The following is a 22,294-nucleotide window of genomic DNA, read 5'->3' as shown; positions in this document are numbered from 1 at the left end:
CTATACAGTCTGAGCGATCGAAGGGCTCAACAGCAGCAAACTGGTGGTGGTGGGGCTTGAACCAGCAACCTTCTGATTACTAGTCTAGTACCTTAAGTACCACTAGGCTACAGCTTGCCACCAACTAGGAATGAAGGATTAGACCCGGGTTGCTGGAACTTCACCTACCAACACTTGGTATTCATTTTTTTCATTTTCATGAACTGCTTCATCCTGGTCAGGGTCACAGTGATTACAAAGCCACGGGCAGAGCAAAATACACACTCGTTTAGAATACGAGGAGTGAGCGAGTAAGTACGTGGAGTAATAAATGAGCGTTTCCATGTAGAACTGGACCCTGACCAGGATGAATCAGTTTGTTAGAATGAGAGAATAATTACACGAACGGACGTTATACTTTGGAAAACCATTGTTACTTAACACGGACCACCGCTGCATTAGAAAATGCAACCTGAAATTCTAATACACACAGAAAAAGCTATACATCAGTTGTATGTTTTCTGGGCTCGGGATCATCTCAGATGGTCTGGAAGACAGTGGTAATGTGTTCTGTAGACCCTGACCAGGATGGACCACCATCTTACCGTACATAATATTGTGAAAACATTCAGGAAAAGTCTTAGCTGTATTGGGCAAGGCTGGAAACCACTGTTGAAAGTTAATGATTTTTGAACCCTTGGACTATGATGCATGAGAAAATGTCAAGCTACTGTTCTGAATATAGCTACATGGGCTCTGGAGTACTTCAGAAATCCATTGTTACTTAACACGGTCCACCACTGCATCAGAAAATGCAACCTGAAATTCTAATACACAAAGAGAAAGTCAATTGTACAAATCAGTTGTATGTTTTCTGGGCTCGGGATCATCTCAGATGGTCTGGAAGACAGTGGTAATGTGTTCTGTAGACCCTGACCAGGATGGACCACCATCTACCGTACGTAATATTGGGAAAACATTCTGAAAAGCTGTATTGGCTAAGGCTGGAAACCGCTGTTGAAGGCGTGTGATTTTCAGACCCTCAGACTATGAACATAGCTGCATGGACTCGGGAGTACTTCAGAAATCCGTTGTTACTTAACACGGTCCACCGCTGCATCATAGAATGAAACCTGAAATTCTAATACACCAAGAGAAAGTCAATTGTACAAATCAGTTGTATGGTTTCTGGGCTCGGGATCATCTCGGATGGTCCGGAAGACAGTGGAAACGTGTTCTAGACCCTGACCAAGATGGACACAAGATGGAGAACATGGCAAACTGCACACAGGCTAGAATCAAACCCCAGCCATCGAGAGCTCGGGACTGTTGGCAAATGATTTGGATTTGGATTTGCATTGGCTGAATGGATATAGCGCTAGCTCAGAGGTTAAGGTACCGGACTAGTAATCAGAAGGTCACTGGATCAAGCCCCACTTCTGCCAAGTTGATACTAAGGTAAATCATGACAGCTTAGATTTGCATATTGGCGTTTGGAGCTTTGCTTAAAAGCACATCACAGGCAGCTTGGCGGCGCTTACTACCCCAGTACTTAATCCTCTGGGAGAAATGCATGATGTGTTCCATTTGGACTTTTGGACAGCTAGGAATATGTTTTTAAGAAAGGGGCTGAATGTTACAGAAGAACTGGCTCTATTTACCGCACCCATGGGGTGCTTCATAATCTTGTTGAGAATGCTCGGGGCGCTGGATCAAAATAAAGCGGCCAAGGATTGCGAAGTTTGGTTTGAATTACAAAGCTCAGTGATGGGAACGTGACGCGTCGAAGAGTTTTTATATCGTAGCGGCTTAAAAATCTCAGAATCCTAGGTCTGTCAGGGGCAAAGGTGTGTAGTACAGAGATGTTCACAAGTCACAAAGTACGAGTCCGAGTCAAGTCACAAGTCATTAGGCTAGAGTCCGAGTCAAGTCACGAGTCTTTAGGCTAGAGTCCAGATCAAGTCACGAGTCTTTAGGCTAGAGTCCGAGTCAAGTCACGAGTCTTTAGGCTAGAGTCCAGATCAAGTCACGAGTCTTTAGGCTAGAGTCCAGATCATGTCGCGAGTCTTTAGGCTAGAGTCCGAGTCAAGTCATGAGTCTTTAGGCTAGAGTCCAGATTAAGTCACGAGTCTTTAGGCTAGAGTCCGAGTCAAGTCACGAGTCTTTAGGCTAGAGTCCAGATCAAGTCACGAGTCTTTAGGCTAGAGTCTAGATCAAGTCACGAGTCTTTAGGCTAGAGTCCAGATCATGTCACGAGTCTTTAGGCTAGAGTCCGAGTCAAGTCATGAGTCTTTAGGCTAGAGTCCAGATTAAGTCACGAGTCTTCAGGCTAGAGCCCGAGTCATGTCACGAGTCTTTAGGCTAGAGTCCAAGTCATGTCACGAGTCTTTAGGCTAGAGTCCAGATCAAGTCACGAGTCTTTAGGCTAGAGTCCGAGACAAGTCTGTAACTCTGTATTGTAGAGCTTAATAAAGGTTTGCCAGAGTAATCCCTCACCCATGTGATTATATCAGCTATTGTTGAGTGGCGGTTTTTGATGCAGTGCCGTCTGAGGGATGGAAGATCACGGGCGTTCAGCTTAATAAGCTTGCACCCTTGGCCTTTACACACTGAAATTCCTCCAGATTCCTTGAATAGTTTAATGATATTAAGCACTGTAGAAAGAGAAACAGGCAAATCCCTTCCAATCTTTCTTGAGATCATCTGGAGATCTTTGCTCATCAGAGACTCAGCCTTTCCTGGATGCTGCTTTTGTACCAAATCATGATTACAATCACCTGTTGACGTTTTTTCACCTCATTACTAGCCCTAAATTGCCCCCGTGCCAACTTTTTTTGGAATGTGTTGCAGGTCTGAAATGCACGAATGGATGTTTATTAATAAATGAAATGAAGTTGAGCAGACGAAGCGATCCAGACGTTTACCTTGGGTGGGTACGATGCCTTCGGTTCCTTCGTTGCAGAGGCCGGAAATCAGACTGCTCTTGCCGGCGCCGCTAAGTCCGATGCAGACCACGTCGAACTCCGGTCTAGGAGTAGGGGGACCCTTGCAGCACAGTTTTTGGCAACACTAGAGAGGAAATAAAACAAACGGGACTAACGCTCAGGTTAAAACCAATTAGCCGTGATGCTAAGCAATTACCGTTTAAGCCTTTCCGTTTAAGTTACTAAAAGCCTCATTGTAATGTGTTAACTTGCTAACTCATGCTAACCAGGCTAGTTTACTAATAAGTAGGGCTGTCGCGGTGAAAGAATTTCCCCTTGCGATATTCAACCTGTCTCAATATCGCGGTATGCGGTGATATCGCCATTTTTTATTTTTATTTTTTTTTGTTGAAAATTACTTAATTGATCTGGATTTTAGAGCTATATAAACAAGCTTTATTGTTAGGCTATGATTCGGTATATTATTGCTTTATAATGACGAAGATGAGACGGCTTTAAGACCAATGAAATGCGTGTTTAATGTTAAATACAGAACAGAGCAGGGATGCGCGTCTTTTCTCTATTAAAAAAAGGTTTAAATTTAGCTTCTAGCCTAGGCTAGATATACACTGTGAAACGAAAAAAAAAGAGTTTAGGTTCAATTTTTTAAACGCACATCTAATCAAAATATGGTAAAAAAAACATAGAATAAAGAATAAAGTCTGTAAGACCTTAAACCTGCGTTATCATGCGCGCTAGAAAAACCAACATGTTCACCTGATGTGGTTTAGAGAGGATCTGAGTGGGGTAGTGATGTTCCCGGTGTTACACTAATACACACGTGTACTGATCCTGCATGCGACTTTACAGATCAAAGCAAATCTAACCTGGTTATCGCGCCACTATTAACCATCTATTTAGTAGATATAATTAACATAACAATATATACTACATTTTAAGTTATTATTCGTTTCAATAAATTTTTATTCAACGAAAAAATACATTTAAATCATTCCAGCAAGCCAGCAAGAGAATATTTGCAGGCTGCAATGCCATATTAACCGTCATTAAGTGTTTTAGTACGCCGAGGCTGTTTGAATATAGTCTAAATTACAAGTATTTTATTGAGTGTGAACTCAATTTAATCATTAATAAACTTGCCTATAATTCCTGTTGCGATTGTTTACATTTTAAAACACAAAGCCTGAAACTCAGCAGCAACGCATGCGAACAGGTTGCGGGAAAATGTCGCTCCTAGCTCATTTTCATTATGAATTTATTTAACATTTATTACGCCCGATTGTAAGCGTATAAAACAAGATGGACCCTGCAAAATAAAATAAAAAAAAATAAAAATAAAAAAGAGAAGAAAGAAAAAACGTGAATATCGCGGTGATGCGGTTGCTTGGCATGCCCTGCGGTTGGCTGGTCTATACCGCGATATTTCAAAATTGCGGTTAGCGCGACAGCCCTACTCATAAGCTAAATTGTTAGCCTTAGTAATTATCTGTTTAGGAAGTCGTGTCAAGGCAAAAAGACGTATTTAACATCGGAAATAGCCTTTTCAAAATGCATACGTGGGTTTGGGAGTACTTCGTAAAACTGTTGTCACTTAACACAGTTCGCTGCTGCATCAACATATGCAACCGGGGACATAATCTGTGCTCAGAAGAGTCTACATTCTAGCTTGCTTTTGGGTTCTCTGGACCATCCGGACTGTTATTATCAAAAGATACAAAAGCCAACATGTCATGGTATTGGGCTGCATCAGCACCCAAAGGAGAAGAGACTTGCACATGTTCGAAGGTACCATCGACTTGAATTTTAGAGAGTGCGTATGCCTGACTGGCCTGCCTCATCATGAAGTGGAGAATCAGACCATGGCGACCAGGGACTGTCGAGCATTTGAAGTCTTTATTCAAGTGGTTAGTATGCATGGGTTGCCATGTGTTGGACATTTAAGAGAGAGATGGCTATTTGAGCATCTGAGGTCTTAATTTAAGAGGTTAGTATTCATGGGTTGCCAAGTGTTGGACAGTTAGAAGAGATGGATGTTTGCGAATCTGAAGTGTCCATTCAAGCGTTTAGTATGCATGGGTTGCCAAATGTTTTACATTTAAGAGAGTAATGAATATTTGAGCATCGGTAGGCCGATGGTATACATGGGTTGCCATGTGTTGGACATTTAAGAGAGAGATGGATTTTTGAGCATCTGCGTTGCCATGTGTTGGACATTTAAGAGAGAGATGGATATTTGAGCATCTGAAGTCTTCGTTCAAAAGGTTAGTATGCGTGGGTTGGCAAATGTTTCACATTTAAGAGAGATATGGATATTTGAGCATCTGAGGTCTTAATTCAAGAGGTTAGTATGCATGGGTTGCCATGTGTTGGACATTTAAGAGAGATATGGATATCTGAGCATCTGAGTTCTTCATTCAAGAATTTAGTATGCATGGGTTGCCATGTGTTTGACTTTTAAGAGAGATGGATATTTGAGGTCTCAATTGGAGGCCAGTAGAGAGGGATTATTTTTATTATGGCATGATTCTTGGGTCCTGTAATGCGGTTGATGCGTCAGCCTATGTTCAGAAGTATTTACAGCATGCAGTGTCAATCAGGTCAAAAAATGTCATCCAAGGTGAAAAAAATGTCACAAATATAGAAAAATCTCAGCCAGTTATAAAGACGCCCTTAAGACAACAAAGCATCAAGACCCTTCACCCTAAAAAAAAAAAAGCCCTAATCACTTTCACAGGCTCAATCAATCAGTCGGCCCCCACATGTTTCCCCTTTGTCACACGGTGACCTGGACATCTGGTTCTGTGAGTACCGGGAGTACCAGGAGGTCTCGTCAGCCCGGGACGCTACCGTTCCAATTCGCCCCTGCTCGAACCCTCGCGGGATTCCCTTCGCCTTACAGTGCACAAAAGGAGATGATAAATTTACAGCGGACACTAAAGCCAGGTCTTGGAACTCTGACCCTTTGACCGGCGGGTCGCGACGGACTTCTTTGAAAGCGGAACGCCGACGTTCTCGCCGACCACACAGACGGGACCGTGTGGTAAAGGACGGTTGTTTGCTGCTATCCTTTAGTCATTTATCATTGCACATTCAGCTTTTGGTGTTTTTTATATAAAATACCCACTTCTAGAGGGAGTGGCAACCCTGAGTTCCTTTTAACTGTGACCATTTTTTATTGTAGATAAAACTTTCATGTCCTAAGAAATGCCACTTCATTAACAACGGCGTCCACAGACCGTTGAAGTCTGAATTCAAGTGGTTACTGCGCATGGGTTGCCATGTATTTGACATTTAAGAGGGAGATGCCAGCTGAGAGTTGTGTCCTTTTAGGAATCGCAGTAGTGGCAACCCCGAGTTCCTTTTATCTGTGGACATTTTTTTTTATTGTAGATAAATGCCATTTCATCAACAACGGCGACCACAGACTGTCGAGCAGCCGAAGTTTAAATTCAAGTGGTTAGTGTGCATGGGTTGCCATGTATTTGGATAGCACTGGCAATAGCATTTATACCATTTTTAGTGATTTCAGCCGCTATCCTCAAGTCATTTCTCAGCTCATTTATTATTGGACGTTCAGTTTTTTTTTTATATAAAATACCCACTTCTAGAGGGAGTGGCAACCCTGAGTTTTTTTTTCTCTGTGGACTTTTTATTGTAGATGTTTTAAGAAATACCATTTCATCAACAATGGCGAACACGGACTGTTAAGAAGCTGAAGTCTGAATTCCAGTGGTTAGTGAGCATGGTTGCCATGTATTTGACATCTAAACGAGAGTTGGCAGCTGAGTGTTATGTCATTTCTGAATCGCAGTAGTGGCAACCCTAAATTCCTTTTATCTCTGGACATTTTTTTTTGTTGTAGATAAATGCCATTTCATCAGCAAAGGCGAACACAGACTGTTGAGCAGCTGAAGTCTGAATTCAAGTGGTTACTGCGCATGGGTTGCCATGTTTTTGGCACTTAAGAGAGAGATGCCAGCTGAGAGTTGTGTCACTTTAGAAATCGCAGTAGTGGCAACCCTGAGTTCCTTTTATCTCTGGACAATTGTTTTTAATTGTCTCATGGGTTGCCATGTATTTGGATAGCATTGGGTTTCTGTTTATACCATTTTCTAGTGATTTCAGCTGCTATTCTCAAGTCATTTCTCAGCTCATTTATATATGAAATACCCACTCCTAGAGGGAGTGGCAACCCTGATTTTTTTTTTTTATCCGTGGACATTTTTTTTTATTGTAGATACATGCCATTTCATCAACAACGGCGACCACAGACTGTCGAGCAGCCGAAGTCTGAATTCGAGTGGTTATGGCACATGGGTTGCCATGTATTTGACATTCAATGTGCGCTGATTTCGGAGTCTATAGTGGTCAGCAGCGGTCAGAAAACCGGAAAACCGGGTGTGTTGTAAGCGAGACGCCTGTTCCTCTGATATCAGAGAGCATACATCTGTGTGTGTTTGGGGTGGGGTGTGTGTGTGTGTGTGTGTGGGGGGGGGGGGTGTTGTCCTGCAGACATGCATCAGCTGGGGAACCGCTCATTCTGCTGAACTGTCTGTCCAGTAGATCTATTTTAGAGGACGCTGTCTTATTTTTAGAGCTAATAAACATGAGATAGAGGCACAGCGCAGACAAACACGGCTCACGTTTCACTCCTTTGCCCTCTGAGACCGTGGACACGGAGCTGAGGAAGCGGTGACGCCCCCCACAAATATCTGACCTGTCGCTGGGGAGTCGTCTGAGCCTGGACGGTTGTGTTCCAACGCCCATGTTTATATCATTGTATTCCTGATATCTCAATAATGTAGGGCTGACTAAACAAGTCATTATTGTTAATAGGAAAACATTTGGTGACATTTTGGTGTCCTGACCTACATAGCGTGGCTGTAGGTTCACAGAGTTTCTGTTTCTTGCATTGACCTTTATTTGATTGCAGACAGGATGAACCTGAAATATTTCATGTGTTATCTACTCAATTTTATTTAATTTATTAATAAACGTCCATTCCTGCATTTCAGGCCTGCAACACATTCCAAAAAAAGTTGGGACAGTAAAGCATTTACCACTTTGTAATGTTGCCATTCCTTTTCACCACACTTAAAAGACATTTTGGCACTGAGGAGACCAAGTGATTTAGTGTTTCAGCTTTTATTTTGTCCCATTCTTCCTGCAAACACGTCTTAAGATGTGCAACAGTACAGAGTCGTCGTTTCAAAATTCTCCACACATTCTCTATTGGGGGCAGGCCGGTCCAGTACCCGTACCCTATTCTTCCGCAGCCTTGCCTTTGTAATGTGTGCAGCATGTGGTTTTGCATCGTCTTGTTGAAAAATGCACGGACGTCCCTGGAAAAGATGACGTCTTGAAGGCAGCACATGTTGCTCTAAGATCTCAATGTACTTTTCTGCATTAATGCTGCCATCACAGAAGTGTAAATGACCTTTGCCAAGGGCACTGACACACCCCCATACTATAACACACCCTGGCTTTTGGACTTGTTCCTGGTAACAGTCTGGATGCTCCTTTTCGTCACCAAAAAAGACCTGGAATGCTGATTCATCTGACCACGATACACAGTTTCCACTGTGTGATGGTCCATCCTAGATGCCTCCGAGCCCAGAGAGGTTGACACCACTTCTGGACATGGTTAACATAAGGCTTCTTTTTTGCACAGTTTATTTTAAGTGGTATTTGTGCATGTAACTCTGTATTGTAGTGCTTGACAAAGGTTTACCAAAGTAATACCTCACCCATGTGGTTATATCAGCTGTTGTTGAGTGGCAGTAAAATAAAAGTCAAAATAAATGTAAGGAACACTGCATTTTTATTTTATTTGCATTTTCTGTACCATCCCAACTTTTTCTGATTTGGGGTTTTAAATAAAAGCAATTTTTAAATTTTTTCTCTTTTAATTTTCTCCTGTCTTTTTCTATTTTTCGAATTCCAAACTTGTTTTTACTACTTATTTTTATTTTAGACCCTGTTTTATTTAACTTTATAAACACTGATCTGGAATAAAACGTCATTTAATAAATTTAAAACGTACAAGAGCCAATAAAATATAAAAATAGCTCAGATTCTAAATATCTTGTGGCACTTATTCCACATGTGCCTGTGTGTTTTGCTCAGAGGCAGATGTGGCACCGTTTGTTATGCGCTAGGAAGGGGTTCTGTCCTGGCCTTGGCAACACAGTTGTCTGAAAAGTAGACCGGGCTCGTCGTCCATGGAGCCAGAGACGCGAGTATATCTTGAGTGGAAGACCTGGACTTTTGACAGATGCAACAAATCTCAAAGCAAACAAGTCAGGACTGAATGTTTAAATTAGATTATTCTCTCATACGTCCATTTATGGAAAAAATTACATCTTGGAATAATAATAATGTTTAAGGAGCTGATTAAGAATATTCCTGGGTGGCGCAAGAGCACAGCAGGTTGTCAAAATGAAACAGAATTTAATATTATATAATTTTTACATTGTCATCAATCTTTAGCCCACCTGTTTATGAGTAGCCAAGCTGTCTGAACTCTATGAGGAAAGTGGAGTATCCAGTAAGAAATCCCCAAGACCCGTGTTGCTTTGAGGCACCCACTTTGCTGTGTAATTTCCACAGTGGCTGTTTTGTCTATCCTGGCAGGGACCAGCACTTAGAGCGCACTGATAGGTGTGTCTTCCAATGGCTAGGCTGTTTTTTCCATCCTGCCAGGGACCAGCATTTAGAGCACACTGAAAGTGCTCCTTCCAATGCGCCTTCCAAGGACCGGTGTGCCTTCCAGGGACCAGCATTTAGAGCCAGGAACCAGCACTTTTGTTTTGTCCATCCTGCCAGGGACCAGCATTTAGAGCGCACTGAAAGTGCTCCTTCCAATGCGCCTTCCAGGTATCTGTGCACCTTCCAATGGCTATGCTGTTTTGTTCATCCTGCCAGGGACCAGCACTTAGAGCGCACCCACTTTGCTGTGCAATTTCCACAGCGGCCGTTTTGTCTATCCTGGCAGGGACCAGCACTTGGAGCGCACTGACAGTTGTGCCGTCCAATGTGCCTTCCAGGGATGGGTGTGCCTTCCAGGGACCAGCATTTAGAGTGCACTAATAGGTGCACCTTCCAATGCCTAGGCTGTTTTGTCTATCCTGGCAGGGACCAGCACTTGGAGCGCACTGATAGGTTTGTCTTTCAATGGCTAGGCTGTTTTGTCCATCCTGCCAGGGACCAGCATTTAGAGCATGCTAAAAGTGCTCCTTCCAATGCGCCTTCCAGGGACCGGTGTGCCTTCCAGGGACCAGCATTTAGAGCCAGGGACCAGCACTTAGAGCGCACTGAAAGTAGTCCTTCCAATGGGTCTTCCAGGTATCTGTGCACCTTCCAATGGCTATGCTGTTTTGTTCATCCTGCCAGGGACCAGCGTTTAGAGCCAGGGACCAGCATTTAGAGTGCACTGATAGGTGTGCCTTCCAGTGCCTAGGCTGTTTTGTCCATCCTGCCAGTTTAGAGCCAGGGACCAGCATTTAGAGCGCACTGACAGGTGCCCCTTCCAATGCGCCTTCCAGGGACCGGTGTGCATTTTAGCGACCAGTATTAAGAGTGCACTGATAAGTGTGCCTTCCATTGCCTAGGCTTTTTTGTCCATCCTGCCGAAAGTCGGACCTGCTGGTAACATCCTGGTACTAGATTTCACAAGACTCCGTTGGATGTCTTGTGGAGTCCATGGATCTGAGTCAGGTGGGCGGTCCTAATGTTTTGGTTATGTGTATGTGTATGTAAATTCATTCTTTTATTGTGTGTTTTTCCATTGTTTTATCCTGGTCAGGGTTTCTGTGGGTCTGCCTTTCTTCGGGCGAAAGTTGGGAAACATCCCGTACAGGTCACCAGATTATCACTGAGCACATGCACACACACACACACACACATATATAAATATATATATTGTATACAATATATACAGTGTATCACAAAAGTGAGTACACCCCTCACATTTCTGCAAATATTTTATTATATCTTTTCATGGGACAACACTATAGAAATAAAACTTGGATATAACTTAGAGTAGTCAGTGTACAACTTGTATAACAGTCTTCTGAAAATAACTCAACACACAGCCATTAATGTCTAAATAGCTGGCAACATAAGTGAGTACACCCCACAGTGAACATGTCCAAATTGTGCCCAAATGTGTCGTTGTCCCTCCCTGGTGTCATGTGTCAAGGTCCCAGGTGTAAATGGGGAGCAGGGCTGTTAAATTTGGTGTTTTGGGTACAATTCTCTCATACTGGCCACTGGATATTCAACATGGCACCTCATGGCAAAGAACTCTCTGAGGATGTGAGAAATAGAATTGTTGCTCTCCACAAAGATGGCCTGGGCTATAAGAAGATTGCTAACACCCTGAAACTGAGCTACAGCATGGTGGCCAAGGTCATACAGCGGTTTTCCAGGACAGGTTCCACTCGGAACAGGCTTCGCCAGGGTCGACCAAAGAAGTTGAGTCCACGTGTTCGGCGTCATATCCAGAGGTTGGCTTTAAAAAATAGACACATGAGTGCTGCCAGCATTGCTGCAGAGGTTGAAGACGTGGGAGGTCAGCCTGTCAGTGCTCAGACCATACACCGCACACTGCATCAACTCGGTCTGCATGGTCGTCATCCCAGAAGGAAGCTGATGCACAAGAAAGCCCGCAAACAGTTTGCTGAAGACAAGCAGTCCAAGAACATGGATTACTGGAATGCCCTGTGGTCTGACGAGACCAAGATAAACTTGTTTGGCTCAGATGGTGTCCAGCATGTGTGGCGGCGCCCTGGTGAGAAGTACCAAGACAACTGTATCTTGCCTACAGTCAAGCATGGTGGTGGTAGCATCATGGTCTTGGGCTGCATGAGTGTTGCTGGCACTGGGGAGCTGCAGTTCATTGAGGGAAACATGAATTCCAACATGTACTGTGACATTCTGAAACAGAGCATGATCCCCTCCCTTCGAAAACTGGGCAGTTTTCCAACAGGATAACGACCCCAAACACAACCTCCAAGATGACAACTGCCTTGCTGAGGAAGCTAAAGGTAAAGGTGATGGACTAAACCCAATTGAGCACCTGTGGCGCATCCTCAAGTGGAAGGTGGAGGAGTTCAAGGTGTCTAACATCCACCAGCTCCGTGATGTCATCATGGAGGAGTGGAAGAGGATTCCAGTAGCAACCTGTGCAGCTCTGGTGAATTCCATGCCCAGGAGGGTTAAGGCAGTGCTGGATAATTATGGTGGTCACACAAAATATTGACACTTTGGGCAGAATTTGGACATGTTCACTGTGGGGTGTACTCACTTATGTTGCCAGCCATTTAGACATTAATGGCTGTGTGTTGAGTTATCTTCAGAAGACAGTAAATCTACACTGCTATACAAGTTGTACACTGACTACTCTAACTTATATCCAAGTTTTATTTCTATAGTGTTGTCCCATGAAAAGATATAATAAAATATTTGCAGAAATGTGAGGGGTGTACTCACTTTTGTGATACACTGTATATATATATATATATACAGTGTATCACAAAAGTGAGTACACCCCTCACATTTCTGCAGATATTTAAGTATATCTTTTCATGGGACAACACTGACAAAATGACACTTTGACACAATGAAAAGTAGTCTGTGTGCAGCTTATATAACAGTGTAAATTTATTCTTCCCTCAAAATAACTCAATATACAGCCATTAATGTCTAAACCACCGGCAACAAAAGTGAGTACACCCCTAAGAGACTACACCCCTAAATGTCCAAATTGAGCACTGCTTGTCATTTTCCCTCCAAAATGTCATGTGATTTGTTAGTGTTACTAGGTCTCAGGTGTGCATAGGGAGCAGGTGTGTTCAATTTAGTAGTACAGCTCTCACACTCTCTCATACTGGTCACTGAAAGTTCCAACATGGCACCTCATGGCAAAGAACTCTCTGAGGATCTTAAAAGACGAATTGTTGCGCTACATGAAGATGGCCAAGGCTACAAGAAGATTGCCAACACCCTGAAACTGAGCTGCAGCACAGTGGCCAAGATCATCCAGCGTTTTAAAAGAGCAGGGTCCACTCAGAACAGACCTCGCGTTGGTCGTCCAAAGAAGCTGAGTGCACGTGCTCAGCGTCACATCCAACTGCTGTCTTTGAAAGATAGGCGCAGGAGTGCTGTCAGCATTGCTGCAGAGATTGAAAAGGTGGGGGGTCAGCCTGTCAGTGCTCAGACCATACGCCGCACACTACATCAAATTGGTCTGCATGGCTGTCACCCCAGAAGGAAGCCTCTTCTGAAGTCTCTACACAAGAAAGCCCGCAAACAGTTTGCTGAAGACATGTCAACAAAGGACATGGATTACTGGAACCATGTCCTATGGTCTGATGAGACCAAGATTAATTTGTTTGGTTCAGATGGTCTCAAGCATGTGTGGTGGCAATCAGGTGAGAAGTACAAAGATAAGTGTGTCATGCCTACAGTCAAGCATGGTGGTGGGAATGCCATGGTCTGGGGCTGCATGAGTGCAGCAGGTGTTGGGGAGTTACATTTCATTGAGGGACACATGAACTCCAATATGTACTGTGAAATACTGAAGCAGAGCATGATCCCCTCCCTCCGGAAACTGGGTCGCAGGGCAGTGTTCCAGCATGATAATGACCCCAAACACACCTCTAAGACGACCACTGCTTTATTGAAGAGGCTGAGGGTAAAGGTGATGGACTGGCCAAGCATGTCTCCAGACCTAAACCCAATAGAACATCTTTGGGGCATCCTCAAGCGGAAGGTGGAGGAGCGCAAAGTCTCGAATATCCGCCAGCTCCGTGATGTCGTCATGGAGGAGTGAAAAAGCATTCCAGTGGCAACCTGTGAAGCTCTGGTAAACTCCATGCCCAGGAGAGTTAAGGCAGTTCTGGGAAATAATGGTGGCCACACAAAATATTGACACTTCAGGAACTTTCACTAAGGGGTGTACTCACTTTTGTTGCCGGTGGTTTAGACATTAATGGCTGTATATTGAGTTATTTTGAGGGAGGAATAAATTAACACTGTTATATAAGCTGCACACAGACTACTTTTCATTGTGTCAAAGTGTCATTTTGTCAGTGTTGTCCCATGAAAAGATATACTTAAATATCTGCAGAAATGTGAGGGGTGTACTCACTTTTGTGATACACTAAGTGAGTACATGGCATTCCCACCACCATGCTTGACTGTAGGCATGACACACTTATCTTTGTACTCCTCACCTGATTGCTGCCACACATGCTTGAGACCATCTGAACCAAACAAATTAATCTTGGTCTCATCAGACCATAGGACATGGTTCCAGTAATCCATGTCCTTTGTTGACATGTCTTCAGCAAACTGTTTGCGGGCTTTCTTGTGTAGAGACTTCAGAAGAGGCTTCCTTCTGGGGTGACAGCCATGCAGACCAATTTGATGTAGTGTGCGGCGTATGGTCTGAGCACTGACAGGCTGACCCCCCACCTTTTCAATCTCTGCAGCAATGCTGACAGCACTCCTGCGCCTATCTTTCAAAGACAGCAGTTGGATGTGACGCTGAGCACGTGCACTCAGCTTCTTTGGACGACCAACGCGAGGTCTGTTCTGAGTGGACCCTGCTCTTTTAAAACGCTGGATGATCTTGGCCACTTTGCTGCAGCTCAGTTTCAGGGTGTTGGCAATCTTCTTGTAGCCTTGGCCATCTTCATGTAGCGCAACAATTTGTCTTTTAAGATCCTCAGAGAGTTCTTTGCCATGAGGTGCCATGTTGGAACTTTCAGTGACCAGTATGAGAGAGTGTGAGAGCTGTACTACTAAATTGAACACACCTGCTCCCTATGCACACCTGAGACCTAGTAACACTAGGTCACATGACATTTTGGAGGGAAAATGACAAGCAGTGCTCAATTTGGACATTTAGGGGTGTAGTCTCTTAGGGGTGTACTCACTTTTGTTGCCGGTGGTTTAGACATTAATGGCTGTATATTGAGTTATTTTGAGGGAAGAATAAATGTACACTGTTATATAAGCTGCACACAGACTACTTTTCATTGTGTCAAAGTGTCATTTTGTTAGTGTTGTCCCATGAAAAGATATACTTAAATATCTGCAGAAATGTGAGGGGTGTACTCACTTTTGTGATACACTGTACATATACAGCTCTGGAAAAAAATAAGAGACCACTTCAAAATTATCAGTTTCTCTAGTTTTACAATTTATGGGTATGTGTTTGACCAAAATGAGCAGTGTTGTTTTATTCTATAAACTACTGGAAACATTTCTCCCAAATTTCAGATAAAAATATTGTATTTTAGAGCATCTTTTTATTAAAAAAATGACTAATGGTCAAAATAACAAAAGTTACAGAAATTTAGGACCACAAACAATGCAAAGAAAACAAGCTCATATTCATTTTTAAACAACACAGTACTAATATTTTAATCTAGAAGGAGTCCAGAAATCAATATTTCATGAAATAACCCTGTTTTTTAATCACAGCTTTCATGCGTCTTGGCATGCTTTCCACCAGTCTTTCACATTGCTGTTGGGTAACTTGACGCCACTTCTGGCACAGACATCCCAGGAGCTTGGCTTTGTTTGATGGCTTGTGACCATCTATCTTCCTCTTGATCACATTCCAGAGGTTTTCAATGGGGTTCAGTTCTGGAGATTGGGCTGGCCATGATAGGGTCTTGATCTGGTGGTCCCTTATCCACACCTTGATTGACCTGGCTGTGTGACATGGAGCATTGTCCTGCTGAAAAAAACAATCATAGAAGTTGGGGAACATTTTCAGAGCAGAAGGAAGCAAGTTTTCCTCCAGCACAGTTTTGTATGTGGCTTGATTCATGTGTTCTTTACAAAGATAAATCTGCCCGATTCTGGCATTGCTGAAACACCCCCAGATCATCACCGATCCTGCACCAAATTTCACAGTGGTTGCGAGACACTCTGGCTTGTAGGCCTCTCCAGGTCTCCATCTAACTATTACACGACCTGGTGTTGGACAAATCTGAAAATGGCACTCATCAGAGAAGATGACCTTACTTCAGGCCTCGACTGTCCAATCCTTACGGTTTTTCGCAAACTTCAGCCTGGCTCTTCTTTGCTTCTCATTGATGAAGGGCTTTAGCCCCGCCTCCAGAAGTCTGTTGCGAACTATCCTTGCTGTCCATTTCACCCTAGCTGCCGCTTGCCATTCTTTTTGTAGGTCACTTGATGTCATCTTGCGGTTGTTAGGTGACATTCGAATGAGGTGGCGGTCAAGACAAGTCAGTAGAGAGTCATTTTCGCCCTCTGCCAATCTGTAACTTGTTGTCCCATGTGTTTGTTGCTTTACCTTGTTCTTATGAACCGCTGTTTTTGAAATTTTCAGAATGGAAGCAACCTGACGTTCACTGTATCCCTCTGCCAGTAAAGCTAAAGTTTGACCCTTCTTTTCCTCACTAAGAACCTTTCTTTTTAACTCTTTTGGCATGGTCTGTATTTGTATTTTGAATACACTTAATTTTTATGTAGTACTAGCACTGCTTTTGTCATCCAGATGGTTCTATAACAAAAGAATATTGATGACACCAGCAGTGGTTTTTATTCTATTGCTCTTTAGAATAGGATTTGGTTGAGGTATTCACCTAATCAGCATCTAATTAGGTAGAATGAGGTGTGTCTGTGAAGGAATTTCTTTCAGAACGACTGCTGTACATGTAGAGAAGCTGATTGAAGAAAAAACTGGAGTGGTCTCTTATTTTTTTCCAGAGCTGTATATACATATACAGTGTATCACAAAAGTGAGTACACCCCTCACATTTCTGCAGATATTTAAGTATATCTTTTCATGGGACAACACTGACAAAATGACACTTTGACACAATGAAAAGTAGTCTGTGTGCAGCTTATATAAGTGTAAATTTATTCTTCCCTCAAAATAACTCAATATACAGCCATTAATGTCTAAACCACCAGCAACAAAAGTGAGTACACCCCTTAGTGAAAGTTCCTGAAGTGTCAATATTTTGTGTGGCCACCATTATTTCCCAAAACTGCCTTAACTCTCCTGGGCATGGAGTTTACCAGAGCTTCACAGGTTGCCACTGGAATGCTTTTCCACTCCTCCATGACGACATCACGGAGCTGGCGGATATTCGAGACTTTGCGTTCCTCCACCTTCCGCTTGAGGATGCCCCAAAGATGTTCTATTGGGTTTAGGTCTGGAGACATGCTTGGCCAGTCCATCACCTTTACCCTCAGCCTCTTCAATAAAGCAGTGGTCGTCTTAGAGGTGTGTTTGGGGTCATTATCATGCTGGAACACTGCCCTGCGACCCAGTTTCCGGAGGGAGGGGATCATGCTCCGCTTCAGTATTTCACAGTACATATTGGAGTTCATGTGTCCCTCAATGAAATGTAACTCCCCAAAACCTGCTGCACCCATGCAGCCCCAGACCATGGCATTCCCACCACCATGCTTGACTGTAGGCATGACACACTTATCTTTGTACTCCTCACCTGATTGCCGCCACACATGCTTGAGACCATCTGAACCAAACAAATGAATCTTGGTCTCATCAGACCATAGGACATGGTTCCAGTAATCCATGTCCTTTGTTGTCATATCTTCAGCAAACTGTTTGCGGGCTTTCTTGTGTAGAGACTTCAGAAAAGGCTTCCTTCTGGGGTGACAGCCATGCAGACCAATTTGATGTAGTGTGCGGCGTATGGTCCGAGCACTGACAGGCTGACCCCCCACCTTTTCATTCTCTGCAGCAATGCTGACAGCACTCCTGCGCCTATCTTTCAAAGACAGCAGTTGGATGTGACGCTGAGCACGTGTACTCAGCTTCTTTGGACGACCAACGCGAGGTCTGTTCTGAGTGGACCCTGCTCTTTTAAAACGCTGGATGATCTTGGCCACTGTGCTGCAGCTCAGTTTCAGGGTGTTGGCAATCTTCTTGTAGCCTTGGCCATCTTCATGTAGCGCAACAATTCGTCTTTTAAGATCCTCAGAGAGTTCTTTGCCATGAGGTGCCATGTTGGAACTTTCAGTGACCAGTATGAGAGAGTGTGAGAGCTGTACTATTAAATTGAACACACCTGCTCCCTATGCACACCTGAGACCTAGTAACACTAACAAGTCACATGATATTTTGGTGGAAAAATGACAAGCAGTGCTCAATTTGGACATTTAGGGGTGTAGTCTCTTAGGGGTGTACTCACTTCTGCTGCCGGTGGTTTAGACATTAATGGCTGTATATTGAGTTATTTTGAGGGAAGAATAAATTTACACTGTTATATAAGCTGCACACAGACTACTTTTCATTGTGTCAGTGTCATTTTGTCAGTGTTGTCCCATGAAAAGATATACTTAAATATCTGCAGAAATGTGAGGGGTGTACTCACTTTTGTGATACACTGTATATATATATACTGAAAGTTCCAACATGGCACCTCATGGCAAAGAACTCTCTGAGGATCTTAAAAGACGAATTGTTGCGCTACATGAAGATGGCCAAGGCTACAAGAAGATTGCCAACACCCTGAAACTGAGCTGCAGCACAGTGGCCAAGATCATCCAGCGTTTTAAAAGAGCAGGGTCCACTCAGAACAGACCTCGCGTTGGTCGTCCAAAGAAGCTGAGTGCACGTGCTCAGCGTCACGTCCAACTGCTGTCTTTGAAAGATAGGCGCAGGAGTGCTGTCAGCATTGCTGCAGAGATTGAAAAGGTGGGGGGTCAGCCTGTCAGTGCTCAGACCATACGCCGCACACTACATCAAACACTACGTCTGCATGGCTGTCACCCCAGAAGGAAGCCTCTTCTGAAGTCTCTACACAAGAAAGCCCGCAAACAGTTTGCTGAAGACATGTCAACAAAGGACATGGATTACTGGAACCATGTCCTATGGTCTGATGAGACCAAGATTAATTTGTTTGGTTCAGATGGTCTCAAGCATGTGTGGCGGCAATCAGGTGAGGAGTACAAAGATAAGTGTGTCATGCCTACAGTCAAGCATGGTGGTGGGAATGCCATGGTCTGGGGCTGCATGGGTGCAGCAGGTGTTGGGGAGTTACATTTCATTGAGGGACACATGAACTCCAATATGTACTGTGAAAAACTGAAGCAGAGCATGATCCCCTCCCTCCGGAAACTGGGTCGCAGGGCAGTGTTCCAGCATGATAATGACCCCAAACACACCTCTAAGACGACCACTGCTTTATTGAAGAGGCTGAGGGTAAAGGTGATGGACTGGCCAAGCATGTCTCCAGACCTAAACCCAATAGAACATCTTTGGGGCATCCTCAAGCGGAAGGTGGAGGAGCGCAAAGTCTCGAATATCCGCCAGCTCCGTGATGTCGTCATGGAGGAGTGGAAAAGCATTCCAGTGGCAACCTGTGAAGCTCTGGTAAACTCCATGCCCAGGAAAGTTAAGGCAGTTCTGGGAAATAATTGTGGCCACACAAAATATTGACACTTCAGGAACTTTCACTAAGGGGTGTACTCACTTTTGTTGCCGGTGGTTTAGACATTAATGGCTGTATATCGAGTTATTTTGAGGGAAGAATAAATTTACACTGTTATATAAGCTGCACACAGACTACTTTTCATTGTGTCAAAGTGTCATTTTGTCAGTGTTGTCCCATGAAAAGATATACTTAAATATCTGCAGAAATGTGAGGGGTGTACTCACTTTTGTGATACACTGTATATATATATATATATATATATATATATATATATATATATATATATATACAGTGTATCACGAAAGTGAGTACACCCCTCACATTTCTGCAAATATTTCATTATATCTTTTCATGGGACAACACTATAGACATGAAACTTGGATATAACTTAGAGTAGTCAGTGTACAGCTTGTATAGCAGTGTAGATTTACTGTCTTCTGAAAAGAACTCAACACACAGCCATTAATGTCTAAATAGCTGGCAACATAAGTGAGTACACCCCACAGTGAACATGTCCAAATTGTGCCTAAAGTGTCAATATTTTGTGTGACCACCATTATTATCACTGCCTTAACCCTCCTGGGCATGGAATTCACCAGAGCTGCACAGGTTGCTACTGGAATCCTCTTCCACTCCTCCATGATGACATCACGGAGCTGGTGGATGTTAGACACCTTGAACTCCTCCACCTTCCACTTGAGGATGCGCCACAGGTGCTCAATTGGGTTTAGTCCATCACCTTTACCTTCAGCTTCCTCAGCAAGGCAGTTGTCATCTTGGAGGTTGTGTTTGGGGTCGTTATCCTGTTGGAAAACTGCCATGAGGCCCAGTTTTCGAAGGGAGGGGATCATGCTCTGTTTCAGAATGTCACAGTACATGTTGGAATTCATGTTTCCCTCAATGAACTGCAGCTCCCCAGTGCCAGCAACACTCATGCAGCCCAAGACCATGATGCTACCACCACCATGCTTGACTGTAGGCAAGATACAGTTGTCTTGGTACTTCTCACCAGGGCGCCGCCACACATGCTGGACACCATCTGAGCCAAACAAGTTTATCTTGGTCTCGTCAGACCACAGGGCATTCCAGTAATCCATGTTCTTGGACTGCTTGTCTTCAGCAAACTGTTTGCTGGCTTTCTTGTGCGTCAGCTTCCTTCTGGGATGACGACCATGCAGACCGAGTTGATGCAGTGTGCGGCGTATGGTCTGAGCACTGACAGGCTGACCTCCCACGTCTTCAACCTCTGCAGCAATGCTGGCAGCACTCATGTGTCTATTTTTTAAAGCCAACCTCTGGATATGACGCCGAACACGTGGACTCAACTTCTTTGGTCGACCCTGGCGAAGCCTGTTCCGAGTGGAACCTGTCCTGGAAAACCGCTGTATGACCTTGGCCACCATGCTGTAGCTCAGTTTCAGGGTGTTAGCAATCTTCTTATAGCCCAGGCCATCTTTGTGGAGAGCAACAATTATATTTCTCACATCCTCAGAGAGTTCTTTGCCATGAGGTGCCATGTTGAATATCCAGTGGCCAGTATGAGAGAATTGTACCCAAAACACCAAATTTAACAGCCCTGCTCCCCATTTACACCTGGGACCTTGACACATGACACCAGGGAGGGACAACGACACATTTGGGCACAATTTGGACATGTTCACTGTGGGGTGTACTCACTTATGTTGCCAGCTATTTAGACATTAATGGCTGTGTGTTGAGTTATTTTCAGAAGACAGTAAATCTACACTGCTATACAAGCTGTACACTGACTACTCTAAGTTATATCCAAGTTTCATGTCTATAGTGTTGTCCCATGAAAAGATATAATGAAATATTTGCAGAAATGTGAGGGGTGTACTCACTTTTGTGATACACTGTATATGTAGACACTACTGATGTGCAATAATGGCCCTCTTGGGCCATCTCAGTGTCAGTTTGGTTTGTTTTCGGCGTTCTGGTAATCGGCTGGAGATGCCGACGTGCTCGAGACTGGGGGGAGGGGAGCAGGGAAAGGGGACAGACACGGCAACCCAGACAGCAGGGACGACCAAAGCAACCCAGCCAGCCAGCCAGCCAGACCTGGCATTCCCTCACCAAGCGCTCACTCTCCTTCCAGCCGGTGACCCTTTCCCCTGCCCAGACGACCGCCAGCAACACTTGTCTGCAGGGCTCTCTGGTGACCTTTGAAATGACAGTCCTTTATATGGGCGTCCAGATGGAGCAGCAACAGCGCTAACCGATACGTGTGTAACACACACCCCAGTCATAACACAGCCCCCGGCTGCACAGCAATTCCTAGCGAGACGCTTTTGCCGTCTGGGATGTGTGTGTGTGTGTGTTTGGGGAGGGGGGTGTTCATTCATCTCTTCCCCATTTCATTTCACGTAGACGCTCGAGGCTTAGAGGGGACCGACGGCCTCAAGGGGGGGCACGCGGTTAGACGGGGCACGGTGTGGTCGAGTCTGTGCCAGGGAGGTGCCGCATTCGGAAGGGGGGAAAAATAAATGCTGGCGAGACCGTCGTGTCCACCCCTCGCTGTCGCCATACCAACAACAGACTGGTTACTCAGCTGTCAGTGCCCGTTGTGCGAATTCTAGACAGAAAATTCGATTTCAGACGCCCCTGGGACGTTTTCATTCCTAATTTAATTATAATCCTAAAACTATTATTTAAAAATGATTCGAACGAGTTTCACACGGTGGCTGTCAGTAACGGGAACCTTGTCCGAAATAACAGACCCGTCTCCCTTGATGTGCTTCGGGACCTTGACGCATAGCCGTCGTCCTTACTGGAATCCCTGCGCCGTGGCCAGTCTGTTTTCAGTCTGTGACCCATGTGTTTGTGTGAAGCCATGCTGTAGGTCCAGACGGCCGCAGCAACAGCATGCGGCACATATGCGCCTTTTTTCGTTGTGTTAGT

At 44.2% G+C, this 22,294-nt stretch overlaps 1 protein-coding gene across 1 annotated transcript in view; it reads right to left on the bottom strand.

The window, feature by feature from the left end:
- arl15a (ADP-ribosylation factor-like 15a) overlaps window positions 1–7,691 on the bottom strand; it is an 81,564-nt gene extending 73,873 nt beyond the window's left edge. Inside the window, exons 1-2 of the mRNA XM_063018325.1 lie at window positions 7,593–7,691; window positions 2,904–3,048 (exon numbers count right to left, since the gene is read on the bottom strand). Coding sequence (XP_062874395.1) covers window positions 2,904–3,048; window positions 7,593–7,691 — 244 coding nt within the window. The remainder of the gene's footprint in view (window positions 1–2,903; window positions 3,049–7,592) is intronic.
- Window positions 7,692–22,294: the final 14,603 nt, after the last annotated feature.

The sequence above is a fragment of the Trichomycterus rosablanca genome, chromosome 21 (assembly GCF_030014385.1).
Source record: "Trichomycterus rosablanca isolate fTriRos1 chromosome 21, fTriRos1.hap1, whole genome shotgun sequence".
NCBI classification, from domain to species: Eukaryota; Metazoa; Chordata; class Actinopteri; order Siluriformes; family Trichomycteridae; genus Trichomycterus; species Trichomycterus rosablanca.
The sequence above is the reverse complement of the archived record's forward strand: the minus strand, read 5'-3'. Positions and strand labels throughout refer to the sequence as shown.